This window comes from Vicugna pacos, chromosome 15 (genome assembly GCF_048564905.1).
Source record: "Vicugna pacos chromosome 15, VicPac4, whole genome shotgun sequence".
In the NCBI taxonomy this organism is placed as follows: Eukaryota; Metazoa; Chordata; class Mammalia; order Artiodactyla; family Camelidae; genus Vicugna; species Vicugna pacos.
The window spans coordinates 38,994,802-39,019,242 of NC_133001.1; the positions used below are offsets into that span (position 1 = coordinate 38,994,802).

General features: G+C 37.7%; 2 protein-coding genes across 9 annotated transcripts in view; both read left to right on the forward strand.

Annotated features, from left to right (window-relative positions):
* The first annotated feature begins 612 nt into the window (after nt 1-612).
* DPY30 (dpy-30 histone methyltransferase complex regulatory subunit) lies at nt 613-11,691 on the forward strand. Of its 3 annotated transcripts, none has more exons than XM_006197252.4 (5): nt 2,831-2,926; nt 3,165-3,237; nt 3,321-3,368; nt 8,809-8,951; nt 11,342-11,691. In XM_006197252.4, the coding sequence occupies exons 2-5, from the start codon at nt 3,202-3,204 to the stop codon at nt 11,412-11,414; spliced, it is 300 nt and encodes a 99-aa protein (XP_006197314.1). In that variant the 5' UTR covers nt 2,831-2,926; nt 3,165-3,201; the 3' UTR covers nt 11,415-11,691. The 3 variants fall into 3 exon arrangements, 2 of the variants coding, with proteins under 2 accessions (XP_006197314.1, XP_015098239.1); XM_015242753.3 differs by lacking the exon at nt 2,831-2,926 and adding an exon at nt 2,927-3,065; XR_012059127.1 differs by lacking the exons at nt 2,831-2,926; nt 3,321-3,368; nt 8,809-8,951; nt 11,342-11,691 and adding exons at nt 613-753; nt 2,544-2,762; nt 2,966-3,065.
* Nucleotides 11,692-18,475: 6,784 nt separating this feature from the next.
* MEMO1 (mediator of cell motility 1) overlaps nt 18,476-24,441 on the forward strand; it is a 105,385-nt gene continuing 99,419 nt past the window's right edge. The window contains exons 1-2 of one of the 6 annotated variants that reach the window (XM_072937953.1): nt 18,476-19,058; nt 19,503-19,580. In XM_072937953.1, coding sequence (XP_072794054.1) covers nt 18,782-19,058; nt 19,503-19,580 — 355 coding nt within the window. In that variant the 5' untranslated portion in view covers nt 18,476-18,781. Of the gene's footprint in view, nt 19,059-19,244; nt 19,581-24,441 lie in introns of those variants that run through there. The other 5 variants (XM_072937948.1, XM_072937947.1, XM_072937950.1 and 2 more) reach the window with 5 other exon arrangements.

The following is a 24,441-nucleotide window of genomic DNA, read 5'->3' on the forward strand; positions in this document are numbered from 1 at the left end:
ATTTGTGTGTGTATGCACATGCATGTGTGTGTATGTATGTGCTAGAGCATGTTCTTTATTTCTCTGAGCACTTTACTTCCCACAAGCCATTTAATAGAAAAAAAAAACAATAGAAACAATGGGTAGAACATTATAAAAATGAAGTACTTAGGTGTAAATAGAATGTCTCACAATTATATAATTTCAGTTTATAAAGCAGTTTCACCTATCTCATCTCATTTGATTCTGTGAAGTAAGAATTTTTATCATAATTATACATGTGAAAAAACAGGAAGCTCAGAAGAGTTAAACTATTTGCTTAATTCCACATGGTAAATAAGTGAAGGAACCAGGTTTTAATATTTATCTAATCCCGAATCAAATCTTTCTCTACTTCACTTGTTGTATGATTCCTAAGTAGGTGTTGCTTGTCTAAATAGGTTAATATTTTATGCGTGGAATTTGCATCATGTCTGTAAAAAGTGGATCAAGAACAGTAGCTTTTCTTTATTACTCTAGATTCTAGAATTCTAGTTCTAGATTCTAGTTCTAGAATCTATAACTACTATCTCTCTAAAACCCCAAGAAAGGTAGGAAAGGCCAGAAACTAGTACTTTGATGTAACTGCTTGCTTTCCCTATAAATTCACTTCTTTTGAAAAAATATTGAATATAAGAAGCAAAAAATACAAAGATGAATATAATAAGATCTTTACCTTTGAAGAACTAAAAAATCTAATTGTGTGTAACTAAAGAAAATATAAGGCAGGATGAGGTAAGTACCATAATAAAAATAAATAATAGGAGCAGGTGAGAGGAGTCAGGTTAGTGCAAGTCCAAATAAGAGGTAATGTTCTTCTCATTCTTTTAATTTTAATTTTTCCCACTCTAGACAGTACTCAGGTATTGCAAATTTCTGTCATATGATGGCTCTCAGGGTCATCCTCTTATAGAATGTTTAATTTCATATCAAAACTCAGGATTCTGCAATATTTTGAATTAATTTTATACTTTTGTTGCTAATTTACATCATTTCTAGCTGTTATTTATTTAAATTTTTTTCTCATTTATTTTTAAATTTATTCTTAATTTTTTTTGTGGGGGAGGCAATTAGGTTTATTTATTTTAATGGAGGTACTGGGGTTTGAACCCAGGACCTTGTGCATACTAGGCATGCACTCTACCACTGAGCTGTACCCTCCCACTATTTACTTTTATTTTTGTTTTTTGTCCAGCTGTCTGCTGCTATGGCTTGTTCTCTGAATCTTTCAATTAATATGTTATAAATGTAAAGACTTTAGTGAAGCTTTTTTGTAAATCACACCAATAACTTTTCTCTAGATTGAGAGAAGCCTGACTGATAGTTAATTTTTCTGTGCTGTTTCCTTCAGTCATCATTTTTATATTGCCCATTTTTTCTTCAGTATTGTCAGTGTCTTTATTAAAATCCAATTTTTACTATGTATCAACTCAATATATATTGTGTGCCTGTGATGTACTAGGCACTCTGTGAAGTACAAAGATAAATAAAACAAGATCCCTGTCCTGAAGGAGCTCACAGTCTAGCTTCTTACTTTACTAAAACTTCAGTACTTAGAAAATGTAAATTAGCAGCTTTCAGTTACTTTTTGGAATTTGGAAGTTTTTACAGAGTGCCTGCCATGTATTGGGAAATGTATGGACATATAATAATATAACAATGCACATTAACTGTTCTCTTAAGTTGTCCTAATTATTCTCTGGTTTTACTTGCTGTTATTTCCCATTCCAGAAAAGCATTTAATCTTAATTTGAGTTAATACATGTACTAGTCAGTTTCTATATCCTATACATAAACATCTACATCTTTGCATCAGTTCTACATGAAAAATCCTCAAAGTGCCATATGGCAGTAGTCACCAATCACAATACTAATCAAGTATACATTATAAAATAAAGCTTTAAAAATGTACCGACACGTCTGGCTCCTTAACAAATTTAATTTACTGTAGATTTTTAGCCATGTAGTTTTTACAGAGTAGAAAAATTACGTTGTATTCTACCTTTTAAAAAACTTGATGTTATAATCAAAACTATTTCTGTATTTCGAGTCATGGCTTTTATACTATTATACTGGTATGCCATAATTTAGTTTCCAAATATTTTATATGAAGTTTTAAAATTTTCATATTATAAAATGCAACTACAAATGGGATTGTTGAATCAAAAAGGCAGGCACTTTAATGAGTGTATCATTTATATTTACATTAAAATAAATGAGATTTTTTGGGATTAGAACAATCCTATTTACTAAATCCTGTTTGCTATTTACAAATGTGTGTAGGAGGCAAATTATCTTTTGTATTTTCACAAACACAATAGTATCAATAGTATCACGGTTTGGAAAACGAGTTGCATATTGCTAATTTTGATACATATGTACAGTAGCACTAACACGGCATGTTCACATATTAAAGGACTTGAATAGAAACTCTTTAACACTGCTTCTTCCCCCAACGTTGGCTTTAGAGTAAAACGCTGACATTCTTTCGTAGACTGTTGAGTTTTGGGTTTGTGATTTTCTAGTGAGAACTATCCAGCAAGTAGTTTCGGTTCCGCGAGGAAGAGCTTCTGCAGCTTTCAGGCAGCACCAAGAGCTGACCGGGCCAAACCCCTGCCAGCTGGCCTCGTCACTGGGTCTACGGCTGGAGTAGCGCTTGCTCTGGGTAGGCAGCTCGAGGAAGATTCTCTCCCAGCACCTAGGACCAGATCTCGGGCAGGACTCTGCTCGCCGCATAGACCGAGGTAGATTCAGGACCGGCGTGGGTCCCTCCCCAGCCCGAGGCCCGCTGGGGAGTTCTGCGCAGGCGCAGCAGTAGTGCGACGTCCGTCACTTACGGCGGAAGCGGTTTGTGCTGGGAGTTGGTGGCGCGGTGCAGGGCTCTTAGGAACCAACGGCTTGGGCGCGGGTAATCAGCTCCCTTTCCCCGTTTCCCTACCTCTTCTAGGTTCTCGGTACTGCCGCGGAGCTTCCGGACCTGATGCGGGCGCCCGATCGTGGACTGTCCCATCCTGCTCCTGTTCTGCTCCGGGTGCTCCCGCGCCCAGGTGGGGGTGAGGGGCGGGGTCGGGGGCTGGGCTGGACTCCATCCTGGCGTCTTCGTGTTGAAATCTCCCGGGTAACTCACAGTTTTTCTTGTTTTCCAGGACTGGTATCCGGGAACTGTGACTTGCAGGGTCTGCCATGGAGCCAGAGCAGATGCTGGAAGGACAGACGCAGGTACCAGGAGGCCCTGGATTCATGGTGGCAGTTTGCAGCAAGAAATAGTGGCTGATAGCTCTGACCTGTGTTTTGTTTTTTAGGTTGCAGAAAATCCCCACTCTGAGTATGGTCTCACAGACAACGTCGAGGTAACTCGTGCCGTTCCTATGCCGTATCTTTGCATCTCTTATGAGCTGCAGAAAACTTGGGATCCTTTTTTTTCTTGTTTTTACTAGGTTGCTTTGCATCAGGGAAAACTTTATCGTCATGAACCAAATAGTATCAAATTACGGGCAGCTTGTTTTATTTGCTGTACTGATACTTCGTGGTACAAACTAGCTTCGACTCAAGAGGTTGAACTTCGAAAATGATAAAGAGAAACAAACATACATTACTAATGGAGACTGTCAGAATAGTTTTGCTTGGTGGTTATTAATGCGCTGTTGGAATATTGCATTGGAAAAACTGCACATCAAAGTTAAGAAACCCATTGTTTTTGTGGCAGAATAGTGCGTTGGTGGAGTCAACATTTAGTAAATGTTGATTTTCAAAGTTCAGTAGCAGATGCCTTTGGAAGCTATAACATACGTAGGAGACACTGTTTTTGCCGTACATGGTGAAGTCTGAATTCACAAGAGTACATGTGAAAAACGTACAAAAGAAGTTACACTTTTATAGAGCTTTTTCGTATAGGTGCAAAGAGGTTGTTGTCTAAAAGTAGAAGTTACTTTGTAAGAGAATGGATAAATGCTGGAACAGTTGTATTAGCTATAGCTAGGTGGGATTGGTTGGGAAAGTAGAGAGTTCCTGAAGATGTGTGTGTTTCATTTAGAAAAAAAAAAGACATTATTGGTAATTAAGTTTGGATAAATGAAGGCAGGATCATTTCCAAGCAGAGTAATGATAGTAACAGCTGCTAATATTTATTTAGCCCTTTTAACTCTGTGCCAGGCACACTCCTAAGTAACTTGCATGTATTTTCAGCCTTACAAGGCTCAAAGCTGTTGAATAACTTGTCTGAGGTCACCAGGAAGTAAGTGGAGAGCTGTGTGTTAAGCCTAGACATGCTGACATTTTTGAGGTGGGATTAAATTATATTGCTGATCTTGACCAACTCCTAGAGTTCGCTGGTGTGTAAAATGACTGCTCTATGCTTATAAAATTGCTTGGAATGTTTATTGGTTTGATATCAGTGGTAAGAGAATGTCTCTTTTCATAATGCAGTTTTTAATTGAGCTACTGTTCTGAATTGGGTGAAGATTCTCTACACCACTTTGTTCTAGTCATTTAAGAGACTTCTTTTGAGGTATCAGCAATCTTTTCTTGCTGCTGCTTGTATATCAAGTAGAGCAGTGATACCAAATGCTTTTTATCAAACCCTGATACCAACTTCCATGGTAAAGAGAGAAAAAAATGAGAAGAGACTGTTTGATGATACATAATTGGTGACTGGTTTTCTAACTTCTATAATTTTAAAGTACTTGTTCTTTTATGAATTAACGGTGATAATAAAATAATAATTATGCTTGTTCGTATGATTTTACTTGGTGAAATAGAGTTAACAACCCTATGTTAGTCCCTTCATTCATTGTATTATTTTTAGTTTTCTTGTTTGTGGTATCTGAAAGTCTGGAAACCACTACTCTAGCTGCTGCTGCTTTTTCTCCTATGATTCCATTTGATTTCGTTTATTGACTTGTAATTTTTTTAGGTGATTGCTTTAGGATTTACAGTACACAAGTTTAACTTCCCACAATTTACCTTCAAATGTTGTATATTTTCATGTATGGTATAAAGACCTTACACCAGTATCCTTCCATTTCTGCTCTCCTGGCTTGTATACTATTATTTTCATATATTGTGCTTCTACAGATGTTATAAACCCTGCAATTGATTATTTTTATTTTTTTCTTTAAAAAGTCCCTTATCTTTAAAGAGATTTAAACAGTAAGAGAAAGGATTGTTTCACATTTAGCCATGTAGTTATCATTTCTGGGCTCTTCATTCTTTTGTGTAGATCCAGGTTTCCATCTGGTATCATTTTCCTTGCCCCTGAAGGGCTTTCTTTAACATGTATTGTAGTGGAGGTCTGCTAGTAAGGCATTCTTTAAGGTTCTGAATGTCTGAAAAGTTAAATACTTTGCTTTTGTTTTTGAGTTACTTTTGCTGAGTGTAGATTTACTCCAGTGTCTCCTGGCTGATACTGTTTCTGATGTGAAGTTTGCTATCATACCAATCTTTGCTCCTCTTTAGTTAATGTCTTCTCTTGGGGCTTTCAAGATTTTATTACTGGTTTTGATTATAAGTAATTTGATTATGATGTATTTTGGTGCACTTTTTTTTTTTTAATATTTCTTGTGCTTAGGATTCATTGAGTTCCTTGGATCTTTGGTTTAGAGTTTTCATGAAATTTGAAAAAAATTTTAGCCATTTCTTCAAATATTTTCAAATGTTTTGTTAGCTTAATGTACTCATTCTTCTGTCTTTCTGAACATGTGGAATATATTATAATAACTGTCTTAATGACATTGTCTGTGTCATCATCTGTATCACTGCTGAGTCTCTTTCTGTGGATTGGGTTTTCTTTTCATTATGGGTAATATTTTCTTGCTTCTTTGCCTATTTGGTAATTTTTATTGGCAGCTGGGCATTGTGAACTTTACTTTGTTGGGTAGTGGCTATGTTTATATTTCTTCAAACATTCTTGAGCGTTGTCTTAGGATACAGTTAAGTTCCTTGGAAACAATTTGATCCTTTTGAGTTTTGCCTTTAAGCTTTTTTTAGATGGGACCAGACCACCTTAAAAAAGGTTTCTTCCTCTTGTGTATTCTACTCAATGCTTCGTGTTTATGAGGTTTTCCCAATTCTGGGTTACAGGACCATGAACTACTGGCCTATGTGGGTTCCAGGGATTTTTGCCTCTTGCTTCTTCAAAGTGGTTTTTTGCCCCTTAGCCTTGGGTAGTTCCCTCCAATAACACACTGATAAGTACTCATCTGATAAATGATAAGAATTCACTCTCTTTAGTCTTTTTCCATGCCACTCTCTCCTCTCCATTGCAACTCTCCTCTTCAGTACTCTGCCCTCAAACTCTGGTTGTCTTGGTCTCCCTGAATTTTCAACTCTGTTTTCTCATCATAGGGAGCCTGCAGGGCTCTGCTTGGGTTCCTTTTCTCTGGGTTGCGTTGTGTAAGTTCTCCAGGCAGGATGCAGTAAGCTGGGGAAATCATAAGACTCACCTCCTTTTTTTCAGTTTTTGTGATCACTGTTCTACACTGTTAACAGTTTTGTTTGTTTGTTTGGATATACAATTGACTCTCGAACGACATAAGTTTGAACTGTGTGGGTCCACTTATACATGGATTTTTTTCAGTAGTAAATACTATAGTACTTCACAATCCCTGGTTGGTTTAATCTGTGGGCCTACAGATAGAGAACCATGGATACAGAGGAACTGCCTACAGGCGGGCCAATTATAAATTAGTCACAGATTTTTGACTGCACAGAGAGGGCCGGTGCCCTAACCCCTGTATTGTTCAAGGTTCAATGTATATTTTTTTAGATTAATTGAGGATTTTCAGTTAACTAAAATTAAGCATAGTAATTGGTGCATAGTGGTTATTCAGTAAATGTTTGGATGAAATAAATGAGAGGATTTGGTTAAGGAGTTTATTACAGGATCCATAGGAGTTGCTTAGGCATTGCTGTTCTTATTGAAGGCACTGGGACGTCATGAAACTGACTAGTTTTTGTCATATTTGAGTACTATCTGTTGAAATTTACTGATGAACAATAAGTTTCTTAATCCATGGGCAAATACATAGCTATTTTATACATTAAGTGTAGATAATTATTTTCTTATTAAGTCGCAAATTAGATTGAAAAATCATAAGCAAAACTAGAAGAGTTGCCTGACATTGCTCTGGGAAGTGTCTTTGGAAACCATGGTACTTTTTACAAATTAAATCTTAAAACAAGTGTAGAAAAAAATTTTTTGGTATTACTGACTCATTCATATCCAGTTTGAGTATGATTGGAGGAAAAGTTCATTTAAATGAAAGTACTTTTAATAGTCTTTGTCTTTTACTGAAACAGACTCACAGATGTAGAAAACAAACTTATGGTTACCAGAGGGGGAGGGGGTGGGGAGGGATAAATTGGGAGTTAAAGATTTGCTGATACTGACTGGTATATATAAAATACACAAACAAGTTTATACTGTATAGCACAGGGAACTATATTTGATATCTTGTAGTAACTTACGGTGAAAAAGAATATGAAAATGAATGTATGTATGTTCATGTATGACTGAAGCATTATGCTGTATACCAGAAATTGACAGAACATTGTAAACTGACTACAATAAAAAAAAAAGTTAAAAAATAATAGTCTTTGTCTTTTAGATAGCCACTTATTTCTAAATTTTTTAAATGGTACATTTTTGAAGGAAGGCAAAATTTTTCAATAAAATAGTTTTTGATGCTCTAGATGTCAGATGAATCTATATGAAAGGTCCAGAATTTGGGGGTTCTTAGGAATATAAGTCATTGTTTCCTAAACATTTAAATATCACATTACTGATCTTTCATATATTAGTCATTTCTCCTTTTTTTAGCTATTATTTACTTATATTTTTTGTTAAATTTATTCACTTGAAAAATTACAGATGCATTTCTTTAAAAAAAGAAACAAATGGAAAAACATTCTCACTGTGGTAGAGGGTAACCATAAAAATGAAGATAGTGAATAGAAAACAGTAGTAATATTCTTATCAGTTGTAAGAGAGGTGCAGGGCTGATAAAGGGGATCTAAATAGGGCACCAGCAGCGTCCACTAAAGCCCGTTAATATCAAGATAAATTTCAACTTTTCCAAGTTGGTTAACTTCAGATACTTTATCCTTATTTTAAGATGTAAAATTTCAAATAAGTAATAACGTGGATTGTGAAACAGTTAATATATGAATAGATGTAATTAAAAATGACTATAAAGAAAAAAGAACAATCAATTAAAAAGCCTCAAAACAGTGGTAATGAATTTTGCTAGATTCTGTTGGCAGTTGACGGCTCTGAGCCTGAAGCTTGCTCTCTCTCTGTTAAGGGAGTTCAGCAAGTGTTGCAGAAGTGTTAAAGACATATTAGTACCAAACTGAGACTTTGTCCTTGATGTTATCTGCGATGAAAAAATTGAAACAACACTAGCTTTCTTACTCTAATTCAATGCTACTTAGTGTCATGTTCAGATTTTTTTTTTTGAAGCACGCCATAAGAAGGTGTTCTCATGAAAAACAAAACAAAACAAAAAAAACCTTGTATTTATTCCTAAAAGGCAGAAGGAAAGAGAAAATTGTAGGATCTGGAGATATACCATTACAAAAAGTGAGATATGGTGCCTTCAGAGAGAAAATGCTTGAATGAAATTTAGGGATGGGTCTGATTTTATTTTGGCAGAGAGATTTATAGCTCAATGCCAGCTTTTTAGTCATTGATTTACCTTTTCTATTAGTGTTATATATCCATTAATTTTGGTTTAGCACTCAAAATAATCTACTTATCTTTTAATATTCATGCATGTTTCTTGAATTCACCAGAGGATAGTAGAAAATGAGAAAATTAATGCAGAAAAGTCATCAAAACAGAAAGTGGATCTCCAGTCTTTGCCAACTCGTGCCTATCTGGATCAGACAGTTGTGCCTATCTTATTGCAAGGACTTGCTGTGCTTGCAAAGGAAAGGTAAGATAATAGTGTCTACAAATGGAGTTACCAGAAAAAGCAAAATAAAAACTTCCCTAGTTGAAATATCGTTAGTCATGTATAGTTATTTTTTACTGTATAAAGAATTTATAGATACTATTTTTTTTTTAAAGAAGTCAGCCATAATCTCAATTCAGACACTTATTTTTTCTACTGGTCTTAGATCATACGCATATCTGTAAGGATTTGTAATCGTGGTATACATATAATTTTATATTTCCTTTTTACTTAAAATTATAACAAAATTTTTTCCATATTTCTACAGAGCCTTCATGATTATAAATGAAATTATAATAATACCACAGTTAACTTAGCTACTTTCCTACTGTTAAACATTTAAGTCTAATTTCCTTTGTTATTGTTGGTCACCAGGCAGCTTATCTGTTTTCATACTCTTGCTTCTGTTTACTTACTTTCTTATGATAAATTTCTAAGAGTTGGTTTGCTAACTCAAATGACATGACTATTTTTATAGTGTTTGACACATAATATCGTATTTTTGTCCAAAAGTTTATCCTTAAAATTCTTCCAATGTCATCATAGCCTCAACAGCATGAGTGTTCTAAACTTTTTTGCCAACTTGTTTTAATTTACATTTCTTTATGAGCAAGATTACAGTTTTTCTTTTTCTGTACATGTTTTTCTCAGTAGTTCTACTTAAATTCTTTTTGTATAAGTAAATCCAAAATAAATTTTTTGTAAGTTACATTAGTCAACATTTATTGGGTGTAAATTATGTTTTTCTTGAACACTGTAGCATACTGACATAACTTGATAAGGAGCTTGATGGAAACATATCTTATAGTAAGAGTGAATTATTGATTTAGAATAGCTATATTAATTAGTTTTAAATTAAATTGACTGAATAAACATTAAATCTTTGTTTTAGATTGTTATATTTATAAAATAGGATTTATTTATGGCTACAAGCAAGATATGTCTTGGCTTTAGTATTGGCAATTAAAATATGGGCATCTTTTATACTTTTTTGTTCTTTCTCTAAAGAAGGCATATATATTTTAATTCTATATATTTTAAATGCTAGAAGAAAAAAAGTTTTTAAGTAACATGCTATTGGTAAATACAATTTTTAACTAAGGCATTTTCGCAAAATAATTAATCAAATTAACCATAAATATTATGTGACAAGTGTTATCTCTGTCTAGTTAGTTCAAAAGGCTGTTTAAAGTGCTAAGAGAATGTTTTGAGATCATTCTAAATCAATTCTAATTATGCCTTTTCATAGTGGGTTTAAAAAGAGACATTTCCCCCAACTTTTCATCTTTAGACTTGTTTTATCAGCAAGAATAACATATGTAAAAGTGATAAATATGAAGTAACACCTCTTAAAATTTTTTTCCAGTTTTATTGAGAAAAAGTTGACATACATCACTGTGTAAGTTTAAGGTGTACAGCACGATGGTTTGATTTACATATATTGTAAAATGATTACTATGTAGGTTTCCTTAGCATCCATTATCTCATGTATAGACACAATGAAAAGAAAAAAGAAAAATTTTTTTTTTGTGCTAAGAACTCTTAGGAGCTACTCTCTTAACAACTTTCCCATATATTGTACAGCAGTGTTAACTATAGTCATCGTGTTGTACATTACCTCCCTAGTACTTATAACTGGAATTTTGTACCTTTTGACCACCTTCCTCCAAGTCCTGCTCTAGCCCACCTCTTAATTTTAAAATATGTTTAACTTCCTAGGTTTTCTGTGTGGTGGCAGTATTAGAGTTATTATTGATTTAAATATTTGAAGAAAAATAGAAGTGACTTTTTGAAAAGAAACATAACAGAGCTTATTGTCCAAATGAGTATTGCTTCCTTTGATTAGTAACTTGGGGAATTCATCTACATGGCTCAGTGATGCTATAGCCATTTCCAAAACAAAAACATACTGATTGTCTACTCTTATTGAAGGATAATACTTATACAGAAAATTACAAATACCATAGGTGTACAGCTTGATGAGTTTTCAGAAAACAGATACACTCAGGTAACTTGCACTCAGATCAAGAAAGTGAATAATACTGCCAGCACCCCAGAAGCCTCTTTGTGACTCCTTCAAGTCGTTACTCCCCTGGGATAATCATCATCCCATTGTCAGTAAATTTTTGAAACTTGTGTTTTAGAATTGAGTTCATAACTAGATTTATGTTGTACAGAAACTTCAGTCTCTTTAATCTATGTTGTTGGCTACCTTGCTTGCCTATCTCATTTACCATATTTACTACAAATGGCCTTTGAGTGGAAAATGAGAATTAAACTTAGAAAGATGTCTTTCCATTATAGAACAATACATTTAACTGAACACATCTCAAATAAAAATTTCTAAATTTTGAATTTCTTTTCCTTTACAGACCACCAAATCCCATTGAATTTCTAGCATCATATCTTTTAAAAAACAAGGCACAGTTTGAAGATCGAAACTGACTTATTGGGAAGAACAGAAAAATTTGGTTTCTACTGTAGATTTAAATGATTAAGAGGCAGCTTTAATTGCCATGATCCCCCCCCCCCCCCCGCTTTTTGGAAGTATATGAACCTTCAGGACAACAGAACTCATTTCCAGAGTTGCAGAAGAAAACATATTCCCCGTACTGATTTAATCACCATACTTATTTAATGAGTGTATCCTGTGCAATTTTTTCTCAGATTGTCTTTAACTTTGTTTTTAAAATGACCTTCAAAATAAACTGTTAAAACATCATTACTTTTAAAGCAGTTTTTGTTCTATATGACAGTTTATATGGTTCAGTTGTTTTCATGTATTACTTATTTCTTGTGTCTTAGAATGCTGCAGAGTTTTACAGTAGTGTGAAAATACACCAGAGTCAAGTAGAATATAAAAAAAATCTCAGCCGGTTTTTCTAGTGTTGTTCCTGGACCTCTGGGAGGATGAGATTGGGGATCTTCAATTTTTAACAAAACATCACAGTTGATTCTAATGCACAATAAAGTTGGAATACTATTAGAAGCATTTCAGAGGGTGTCTGATATCCTTCAATACTATCAACCTTTGTGGTATTAATATAATAATAGCCATCATTTATTGAAATTCTACTAAATGCTAGGCACAGAATTATTTTACTTAAGTCATCTCTAATGTAGCAACTCTGCAAAGTAGATACTGTTATTCCCATTTTGCAGATGAGGAAACAGATTTGGAGAAGTGACTTGCTCAAGACTGCATTGCTGGTAAGTGCTTGAATGAGGATTCACACCCAATTTTACCAATGTGTTGCTGATAGCTAAGTGAGAAGTGCTTATACTAGTTAACATATTGCTTCTTTTTGAAATAAAAAACGCCAGCCAGCCATTTTTTGGGGTCTGCTCACTTTGTCCTGTATGAAGAAATTGAGATAATGCACTAGCTTAGAAAAGAGAAAACTGTCTGAAGAGAGCCAGGAAGGAAAAATACTCATTAGAGCAGTGGTTCTCAGCTAAGAGTGAGTGATTTTGCCCCCTCTCTCTCCAAAGGATAGTTGGCAATGACCAGAAGCATTTTGGGTGTCACAGCTGAAATAAGGTGGGGCTCTACTGGCGTCTAGTGGGTGATGGCCAGAGATGTTGCTAATTGTGTTAACAATAAACAGGACAGCCTGCGTGCCCCACCTATCCCTTAAATCATCCAGCTCAAGGTTTCAGTGCTAAGGTTGGGAAACCTTGCTTTGGAAGCATAGTAAAGACATGTCTCCAAGCTACACAGTTGAGGGCAAAGTTAGAAATTTAATGCTGATGAGGTGTGTCTTATAGTCTCTTTCAGCAAGGAATAACTTACTTAGGTAGGAGTGACATTTTCAGTAAGGTGATACTACGATTTTGATTTATATCTGCAGATCTATATGGTTGAATAGGAAAAACCTGGAAATATTGGGATCTCTGTATATAATAGTTTTTGCAAGTATGAATTTCATCAAATTTTTACTGGTTATTCAGCTAACTCATGTTAATCTGCCCATGTCTTCTTAGTGATATTTTAACATTTCAGTAAGTACTAATTGAGTAATCTTTTTTAAAGCATCAGTAATTTTATCTTAACAGTTTTTCACCAGCAATTCACATCAGAGCCACTTGTGGAACTTTTCATATATATACAAAGTATAAATATAAATTACATCTCTGCATTATATATCTCTGTATTATATATCTCTGCATGCCTGTACCCTGGAGAGCCTGATTTAACTAGGATAGAGCATGGGCTTCTGAATTTGACAAAAATTCTGAGGCACTCTGATACCACCTCTGGTTAATGACCACTCAGAAGTAATTCAGCACAGGGAACTATATTCAACATCTTGTAATACCTATAATGGAAAAGAGTATGAAAAAGAGTATACAAATATGTATGTAACTGAATAACTATGCTGTACACCAGAAACTAACAACATTTTAAACTGACTACACTTCAATGAAAAAAACATAAGTACTCAGCCTAGGGCTGCGTTACTTCTGGTGTTCTATTGAATTATCTTGAAAATAGGACTTAAATTACTTAATCTTAAAATTGATACTTTTTTCAGTAAGAGCTGAGAAGGGGTGTCTTTTGCTGGCATTGCACATCCTACTTCTGAGCACTTAGCATGTGCCAGGCACCAAGCTAAATACTTTACATTAATTGTCATTTAATCCTCAAAAACCCTGTGGAGTAGGTTTACTTTTAATATCTCACTTTTATGTGAGGAATGTGAGATTGGGTTAACTTGCTTAAGGTTACAGGGGAAGTAAGTTTGGGGCAGGCATTCAAACACAGCTTAATACTATATTAACTCCCTCCCCTTAATGCTATAGTACCCTCTGCTATAATGCTCTCAGGTGCGCTTAAAACCTTTCTTTTGATGTGTATGGGGGCGGGAATCAGTCTAGCCTTATGTGTGTTGGTAGAAGCCCTCTTATCTGGCTGGCAGATGAAAAAATGAGTTGTAGTAAGGAATCATAAATGACACTGAACAGTCTTTTTTTAAAAATAAAAATACTAATCTATATTAACTTGGTAATATTTTAGTTTCAGCCTTTGCTCTGGATTTGGGTTCTTTGTATCATCATTTGGGAATTTTGTATCATCATTTTTCCACAAACCACTTGAATAATGTATGGTCTACACATTTCAGTTTCACATTTTTTGGAAGCCGAGTAAGATCTTAGGTATTTAAGATCTTAATGTCTTAAGGAATTAAGTGCAGAATGCTACACTTTTTTCATGATTTTTTTTCTCCAGCCTTTAGTCTTATCTGCTTCTAATTTGAAGTTTGGTTTTTTTTTTTGAGTCCAAAGCATTCCACCTAATTTTGTACTAACACCTTTTGTATTATGTGTTAGTATTTCATTGATTAATGTAACATTTATTAAATTATATAATGGCAGTACCTTGTACAACTGGTATAAACAGATTGGAGAACATGATTGACACTTGTTACGCACATAAACCTGGTAGGAGAGTGCAATAGTGTAAGTTTCCTAAAAAGGGTAGCCTGCCTGCTTCAGAAGTTCAGCTTGTGGTGGGCATGGTTCAATGTACTTTACTATGGGAATGGAGAGCATCACTTACTGCAGTGACTTAAACAGAAATCAGTTAAGAAAGCTTCCACTATACTTTGATGAGGTATTTCATGTGTAGCTCACAATTATAGAAATAATTCCTACCCCTTGCTTAATCAGGAAGATAATGTTTAGTAAACAAATACAGAAATTGAGTAAAAAATGCTGTATCCTATAAGTGAATTCTTGAATTAGGTTGGTAGGTGAGTAAGTGGGAGGACCAGTAGAGTAAATCAGGAATAGATTCCTAGAGGATATAGAGTCCTTTAACTGAAAAAATGGAAACATAGTTTTGATAGAAGGAGATTGTCTACCTAATTCTGATGAACCTATAGGAAGAATATTGAATCTTTGTTTGAATCTCATTTAGGAGAAGGTATTAAGAGATTTTAAGATTTATAACTTCCCATTAGCAACATGATAGAATGGTTGTAGGGATAGCATAAAATACTGTAGCCAGATATGTTCCTGGATTGGATTCCAAAAAAAGGCATTAACAAATTGGAGCCCTGATACACATTGTCAAGCTGTAGCAATGAGGGACAAATGATGGAAGATATAAATGACTATCACTGAAAATCCACTTGTTTAAAATCTCTGGATTTGAGATGGGGAGGGTATAGCTCAGTGGTAGAGTGGGTGCTTAGTATTCACAAGGTCCTGGGTTCAATCCCCAGAACCTCCATTAAAAACAAAACAAAACAAAACAAAAAAACAACTAATTACCTCCCTCTGCAAAAAAAACAAAAGAAACTCTGAGTTTGAATTAGGGAAAGTAATATAATTGTGGAAAACAGGTCACCAGAGATAAAAGGGCAGTCAGTAATGAGTAAGAATTAAAAAAAAGAAAAAAGCAAAACTTTAAATCTTTAGGCTCATTTAATTTCTGGGAATCCTAAATAATATTAACAAATTTTAAAAAAGCTTTATGAACAAAATTTATTCCAAAAAAATTGGAAATGAACAAGTAAGTTTTCATCTTGTAAGAATCATTAAGTATGTGAAGTACCTAGCCCAGTGTCAGGTACATAGTAGGTGTTTAATAAATGTTACCTATTAAATTTGGTTTCTAAAGGAAAAAAGGTCAAAATCAACTGATAACTAGGCTAGAGTACCAGCGTTAATTGAAATCAAAAGAGCACCTTTATGCTGATTTTGTGAAGACTAACAGATACAACAGTGTAGGTATTTTCTGACACAGAATTAACTCAAGAAATTATAATTTCCTCATTTATCTTCCCTTAAAGGTCAGGTTTGATGCCAAAAATAATTTGAAAGAGAGAAAATAACAAAATATAGCAAGTATTGTAGAATCATTTTTGACAAAACATTTTGGTTATTTCCCCCAGTTTTAATTACAGAAACTCTTTTTTCTTTTTTGCATTTGGAAAAAACCTGATTAAGATGATTATCATTTTAAAGTTCTACATAATGAGGCCATTTTTAATATAACATTAACTAGTAGCCGTTGTTCTCATACATATAAAAATAATATAAACAGATTTTATGTAAACACACACACACACACACAAAGAGCACCTTTATCCTAAACTCTTCTCTCAACCTCAGTTTGTTCAAAAGCCTCTGGTATCTAGAATATTTTTCTGATATAGGGCTTTCTATAATTAGAGGGTTCCTCAAGCTGTCAATTGTGCAGAAGTAAAATCTAAAAATGGTCAATTTAATATTGCCATGAGGACTCCAAAAATCAAGTCCAGTTAGTTAATAAATAATAAATTTAGCATTTTTTGTTACAGGCAGTATATATATATGGCACAAGATTCAAAAGACAGACAAAAATGTACATTGAAAAGGTTAAATCTTTTGTCCATCCTTGTCCCTCAGCCACTCCATTATGGTTACCAGTTTGTTGCTTCCTTCTAGAAGTATTCCATGTGTATGCAAGTGTGTGAGAATGTAAGTGTCTGTTTTTACATAAATGGCAGCATACTTACATTGTTCTGCAATTTGCTTTTTTGTTTTTTTTTGGAGTACTTTCCATACCGATAGCACCACCTTATTCTTTTCAATGGGTGGATATGTATGGATATATACTGATTTAACAAGTCTCATTGATGGACATTGTGGATGTTTCTAGTTGTTTGCTAGTACATACAGATTGATGCAGTGACTACCTGACATGCTATTTCAGAAGATATTTTGAGTTATTAATGTTGGGTTCTGGGTGCCTTATTTATTGAAATCAAAAGAGCACCCTCTATTAGTGAAGATTTTCTCCTTGCCTTTTGCTATGGATGATGTTTATGAAGTGTCAAACGCACATCCCTGGTGGACAATAATGGAAATTCTTAATAATGACATGGGAATTCTACAGTATTACTAAAACAGGCTTCTTCTGGGATATAAAGTGAATATTTTGCATTATATGGATTTTCCTTAATTTAGGGGATATGGATAAGTGAATAGTTTCAATTTATTTCTTTCAAGAGTCTATCCTTGAATAAGGTAGCCAGAATAAGATGGACAGGAGGAGGAATGATGGGATATATTAAGAGCATTCTAGAGATAACAGAGGATACTCTAACCTTTCACTTGGCTTGGCATTGTGGTGTTTGTTGAGTTTGATCAGTAAGAAAAATCCTTTGGGGGAAAGAAGCCTCCAACTGAGTATTTTAATAGGCAGGAAGCTTAATTTTAGATTAGATTACTAGTTTGGAATAAGACCTAGGATTGTTGCTAGGAGCAGCTAGGAGCAGAGGATAATGATAAACATCTACAAAGAAGAGCTTATAAATTGTTCTCATGTGCCCTACTTAATGATTCTCTCAGCAAGCCTGTGAGTTAGGTATTTCTTCTGTTTGCGTTTGACAGATAAGAAAACTGAGGCTTGAAAATGTTAAATTACTACATATCCATGATCACACAGCTAATGAGTGACGAAGCTGTCAGTGCTGTCACACCATATGAACCATTACCTTTTCTTGAAATTTACAATGAAAAGTTTACCATTTCATCAGTTATCACTGAGTTTTGGTACTCCAGGAAGAGTACCATGGAATCAACTCCAGCCCTCTTTTTCTGTTGTCCCTAAATTGACTACCTGGAGTGTCCTTTATCTTCTTTTCCTGGCTGCATAATATCTTAATATTTTGGCAGGTTAGTGGTGAAGTGAGAGAGTTAAAAATTGAGTAAAGAAATACATAGAGTGGAGAGCCCTTTTCTTCTTTCCTTTTTTCTTTCAGTTTAAAAACCATGTAGAAAAAGGTGTGAAAAGTCAGAAGTGTTCCAGTTATTGCCCAGGTTTAGGACTGGGATCTCACACAAGATCCTTGGGCCTTAAAGTTGAAAAAGGTCAGGGGGAGGGGTAGAAACAGGATAGTACCTTAAAAATCTATTATGGCACTAGGAAAACTTGAAATTAAGCAGCCAGTTGTTTCCTTTGGATTCTACCAGAGATCTGTTTAGTGTGAAATTCGGGCATAACAATATTATGGTTTTAATAACCTGCCCCCCCCCCCCCCGGCTTTCATTGAAGCCGGGCAACTTTCTCTCTTCCCAGTTTTGATATGGTTTACTTCATAACAACATTTCCTTTCCTCGGAGGTCCAAGATACTCTACTTTGCTGTGATTCTTGTATAATATTAAAGTAATTCTTTCTTCCTGACCTTATGTGGAATACTGGGATTTAAAAGATAATGGAAGGTTGGAAATAATGTTTGTTGTATGCCTACTCTATCAGGTTCTTTACATTTATTGACTCATAATCTTACGAACACACCTTGAGTATTGTTATGCCCATTTTATAGATGAGAATAACTGAGGCTAGGTATATCACACTAGTTTAGTTACAGAGTTAAGACAGGCACTTACATAAATATAACTTGAGACAAGGTAACTGTTTACAGTGTCACAGCTACGATTAGGTGGTAAGAGTGGCCCTGTGAAGCAAACACTAGCATTTGCAGGACCACAGACACACTACCACGTGCCCGCTTCTACAAATGAACTTCCCAACGTGGCCACAGCCTTGGGTCCCTAGGAGTGAAAACCCTGGGGGTGAGCATCCACTAAGGACTCCTAGGTATGGTGTGGAAGATGACAGGACTTTCCTGGTGGAAAGCCGCATTTGCATGCCGTCAGTGCTCTTCATTTAAGGAAGTTTGCTGGGGGAGGGGGCTTACCCTGCGGCTGCGTCCTGCTCCGCTCGCCCTCCCCCTCCCAGCCTCTGCTGCCTCTAAACCCCGGAGAGCGGAGCACGCACGTTGAGATTCCTCGGCGGGCCTGGCAGCGGCTGCTGGGCATGCTCAGTGGGCAGGACCCGTTAGAGTGGCGAGTAAGGAAGCGTTGGCTCTTCTCCGGGTCTGCCTTCCCCGGTTCAGGCCCCGGCCCTGGGCTTTTGTGTGCGCGGGGCTGCAGCCGCCGCTGCCTCCTCGCGGGGCCGCCCGACCCCAGATGCCGTCTGGCCTGTCCGGTGTCCGCCGTTAACCTCGCCGCGCGGCCGGAGGAGGAGCGGGGCGGGGCGGGGCCGGCGGGCCGGCGGCCGGGCAAGCAGGAGGGCCCCGCCGGGGTGGGGGTGGGTGCGGGGAGTCCCGCGGGGGGTGGGGGGAGGGGGCGGGCGTGGAGTCACGGGGGTGGGGTCACCGGCGGTGGCTCGGGGAGGCCGACCGGGAGGGGAGGGGGCCGTGGGGGCGGCTCGGCGGAACCAGCCCCGGCTGGGGAGCAGCGGCGACTCCGGGGGCCGGGGCCAGGGCTTTCCGGGCTTCGGTGAAGCCGCTGCGGGCCCCATCTTCCGGCGGTCGCCCGAGTTTGTGGTGATTGTTGCCGCCGCCACCACCGCCCCGGCTGCCATCTCCTCCTCCTCCCGGGCCGCCGCCTCCTCCTCTTCCTCCTCCTCCTGGGCCGGGCTGATCCCCTCCCCGCTGCCGCCTCCTCCTGGGCTGGGCCCGCGGTGTCTCGTCCCCTCGCGGAGCCGCTCCTGCCGCCGCCGCCGCCGCCTCCTCATTCATCCTCGTGCACCATAGGCGGCACAGGCACCAAGATGTCCAACCGAGTGGTCTGCCGGGAAGCCAGTCACGCCGGGAGCTGGTACACAGCCTCAGGTAGGGCCCCAGGCCGGCCGGCCCGCCCGCCGCCGCCGCCGCCTGGCCCCGCGCCCGGCCGGCCGAGGTCGGCGGCCCGGCCCCGCGCGGCGGCGGGAGGGACGAGGGCGCGGACGGCCGCCGACCGCGGACCGCGTGGGCAGGGAGCGGGCCGAGGCCGGCCTCGCCGCCTCCCCCACCCGGGCGGCATCCCGCGGGGCAGCCCCTGGCCGGCCGCCCTCGCGCTCTGGCCGGAGTTGGGCGAGAGGGAGAGTTGCCGCCTCGGCCGCCTGCGCCCTCCCTCGGGACCAGGCTCGAGGAAAGAATGTGCTCCCGGACCCAGCCTACTTGTCGCCGCCTTTGGCTCCCGGGAGCAGGGCGGCCGGCCGCTGCCACCCCCGGGAGCCTGGCTTGCCAGGCACCCGAGCCCCGCTTCCCCCACGAGGACCCGAGCGACCCTCCGCCCGCGGGAGGGACGCGCCTTCCTCCCCTCTCCTCCTCTAACCCGCCGGCGCCCGCGACCGGGGAGTTCTCAGCCTCCCGGGGTGCACACGCGGCCCTGCCCGCCCTCTCTGTCTTCTCCCTCTTTCCCTGGCAGTTTAGAAAGAGAGGCTGCATTTCCCCCTCACCTTTCAGGTGCTCAGTCGTCTTAAGAGGAGTGAAGGGTAGTACTTTTCCGCGTTGCCAGGACGGAGACAAGGTCTCGGCATGCGAGATCTGTGAGAGGAGGCCCTTTTCTGGGATTTGCAGCTCTGTCTGTTGGGGGTAGGGTAGGAGTATTGCTAAGCAGAGGCTTGGGGTGGCCTCCCAGCTCTTTTGTCAGTGTTTTCATTGTTACTGTCATTCACGAAAGGGGCAGCAGGAGATGGCATCAGCACTTTTCCTGAGCAGCCTCGCCAGTCTCCAGTCGCTCAACGCTAAGCAGGTGCTGAAGTGTCTAATGCGTTGATTCAGGTTTTGAGCGAGTTTAGTCTTCTGTCGACACTGTCCAAAAACATTTTAGAGCTCTTTTTGTACGAGGGTGTAGGGACTTCCCCTTTAATAAAGCTCTTGTTAGAACGACTGTTTTCTGGGATTACTTTCAGGAGTCACATTTATGGTAAATTGACAAAGAAAGTTCCACTGTGATTCCTAAGAGTTTTCAGTCATTTGGTGCTGGCTTATCAATGACTGGAACCAACTCTTTAACGGGAATCGGATCATGTTTCCCTTTGCAAATAATTGGGTTGGATAGTTGACATAATTGTGAGAAAACAAAGATTTGGAAGACAATTCATTTCTCGGAGGTTGCTAAACTCTTAAATACATGCTCTTTACTGACTCACTGAAGGTTTGCTGTATTCAGACTCAAAAGAATGATGATGATTGGACTTGCAAGCCTAACAGGTAGCTGTAGTTTCATATTAAGCAAGTGACTTTTAATGTTTACAATGGCTTCCCTCATAGCCCTAAAGTACTTCATAAACATTTAATCGGTTCTCACAACCTTAAAGATCAGTTAAGCTGTCCTTGTTCAGCTTGTGGAGATGTGTGCAAGACTCTGTACAAGCCAGTGGCAGAACGGAGTCCCTGTTCCTGGGTTTGTCCTTCAGTCAGCCCATTTTTTTGTTTTTTGTTTTTCTTTTTCTTGGGGGTGGGTAATTAGGTTTATTTATTTTTTAAATGGAGGTACTGGGGTTTGAACCTAGGACTTTGTACATGCTACTAGACATGCAGCTCTACCACTAAGCTGTACCCTCTCCTAGTGCATTATTAATATTAAATTTATCAGTGAATAATAGTCTTTTCAGTCTGTAAATCACTCAGCTTTTTTCTTCGATGTGTTTTGGAGAGTTAAAAAGTCTCAGTTTTCACTCTCATGGCCATCTTTGGGTCAATTTGTTTTTGCTTTTTTTTTTTTTTCTTCTGCTTTTGTTTTCTATTCCTTTCGAAAGTATTTTAAACATTTTTTTTTGTGGTTTGCATTGAAATGTAGGCAAAAGATTCTGGAGGAATTTTTTTTATAGACTCTTGAACATTCTTTGTATAGTAAAATAAGGTATAGTTTACACTTTGAACTTTGAAAAAACTTCTTAAGTAATCTCATATATGAAGAATCCTTTAATTCAGCTCATTCTGTGATTAAAGTTATTTATCAAGTGAATTAAAATGGACAATTTTCTTAAAATTTTAAGATACATTCTTATTTCCCTAGATTCTTATGAAGTCAATAACTCCATTTTGGTAATGTGAGTTGTCATGGAGAATCTTATTGTTAAAAAAATTCAGACTGTGCATGGTGCGTGTGTGTGTGTGTGTGTGTGTGTGTGTATGTGTGACTTTAAGTTTGAGTAATAATTAAGGGTGAATGTAAAGCAACTTAGTTATAAAAGCTTATTTTGTATTTTAAAAATGAGTAAAAATTATATGTAAGTAAACTTTGACTTGTTATAGTAAATTCTAGACCACAATATACCTATATTGGTAACACTGACGAATGGAAAAATTATTGTTTCCTTAAACTTGTCCTAAAAACATATAATAGGAGAGAGACAAATGTGCTTATGGATTGTCGTTCTGTAGTTCCTGTAGCATTTAGATTGTGTCCATAGAATTAAAGTGTTCAATTACTGATATAAGGATAAAATCACATTTGCTTCAGTTATATAGTTAGTTCTAAAAAAAAGTTGTGTATACATATGTATGTTACATATATACAGACACATCATCATTTTTTATTTACCCCTTGTTATATGCTATATCTGTTGATAGGTGTATAAAGTATTCCCTGCCTGTAAAGTTTATTTGCTTTTTATTTATTTTTATTGAAGTATAGTCAGTTACAATGTGTCAAATTCTTGTGTACAGCATAATACATATAGTCATACATATATATACATGTATTCATTTTCATATTCTTTTTCACTAGAGGTTATTACAAGATATTGAATATAGTTCCCTGTACTATACAGAAGAAATTTGTTTATCTATTTTTGTATATAGTTGTTAATATTTGCAAATCAAACTCCCAAATTTATCCCTTTCCACTCTCTTTCCCCTGGTAACCATAAGATCGTTTACTATGTCTGTAAGTCTTTCTGTTTTGTAGATGAGTTCATTAGTGTCCTCAAAGAAGTTTATTTGAAGTAAGTAATAACTCAGGACTGCAAATAAATGTCAGATAAGTTGAGGCAATGCTTTTTGGAGTTCGGAGGAGGGTGGAATAATTTCAAAGGATTTGAAGAAAAGGTATGCTTTGAAGGAAAGGTATTTGGGTAGGTTTGGAAAGGGGGAAAGCACATTGGAGAATAGTACAGAGATACAGAGGCAGGTAAATGTAAGTAGGTTACTTTAATAGAAATGGAAGTTTCATAGAGGGGTGTAGTTCATGAGCCTGGTTGGAACGAGAGTATAGATAGATGCCCATCAATGCTATGCATCGTAGGCATTTGACTTAATCAGTAGGCAGTCAGGTCCAGTGGAGAAGTTTCTGAGTAGGGGACTAATATGCGAATAGCATTTTAGGAAAATTAATCTCATAGGAAGATTAATCCTTGCTTCTTTATGGGTGTATAGCAGGGATCAGCAAACTCATTGTGCCTGTGGCCCAAATCAAGCCTGTGGCCTTTTTTTTTTTTTTTGTAAAGTCCAGTAGCAAAGAATGGTTTTTAATTTTTAAAGGGTTTAAAAACAAATACCAAGAAGTGCAATAGAGACTGTGACCTGTAAACCCTAAAATACTTAATATTTAGCCCTTTACAGAAAAAAATTTGTCGACCCGTAGTGTAGATTAGTGGTTTGCAAAATGTAATCGCTGGGCCAGTGGCATAATGTGTCTATCTATACTCTGTTGTTTTTCTGTATGTGTTGTATCTTTCACTTCATTATTTCAGACCTTATCATATTCCGTCTGGACAGTTATAACTGCCTCCTAAACGCCCTTCTTTCTGTCAGCCTTATCCCCCTTAAGTTCATTCTCTACATTGCTCTCGGGATAATCTATCTGACTACATAACTTCTTTGCAGAAACCTCACTGATCCATCTTGACTGTTAGATAAGGTGTAAGTCCCTTCATGACTTGGCATCTTCCTGTCTCTTTGGCCACTTCCCCCAACCCCATCCCAGTTCTTGTTTTTACTACCCTTAAGCAACGTCTAGCAACTGTTCATTGTTTCTTTAAATACACTGCAGTTTCTTATCACTGTGTCTTTATGCAGTCTGTCTCCTCTGGTGGAATGTACTTTGCTAGAATAACCCCTTCTCATCTTTTAAGCACTCAGGTGTTGATACCTCCTAGAAGCCTTCCCTGGCGCTTTACCTCCCCCTGGCTGTTCTTGATGTTCCTTGGTGTTCCTGTAATACCCTGTGTGTATCTCTATACGTTTACCTTCTTATTTGTTTTATGTGGTCTTCTATAAGGTTATGAACTCCTGGAAGCCGGGGACTATGTCTTACTCATTTTTTTATACCCTAAGTTCTTAGCACAAGTTTTGTACATAATAGATATTCAATAAGTATCTGAATAAGCCAGTTTAAAAAAATTTTTTTTGTACAATTTATTTTTATTTATTTATTTTGGGGGAGGTAACAAGGTTAATTAACTTATTTATTTTTAGAGGAGGTACTGGGGTTTGAACCCAGGACCTTTTGCACACTAAGCATGCGCTTTACCACTTGAACTATGCCCTCGCCCCTGAACAAGTGAATGTTAAAATATTTGGCATGTAGGTATGTAGGTATGGACAGAGATATTGATGTTTAAATCCTGAAGAGCATTGCGGGTGATATGGGACCATTGTTAATCAAGTCTCTGAGTGTAGTATAGGTGAAGAATCTTGGTGGTAGGAAGGGATTAGAAATCCTGATTCACTAGCTGGCGACCTCATTTAATATAAGATTCTT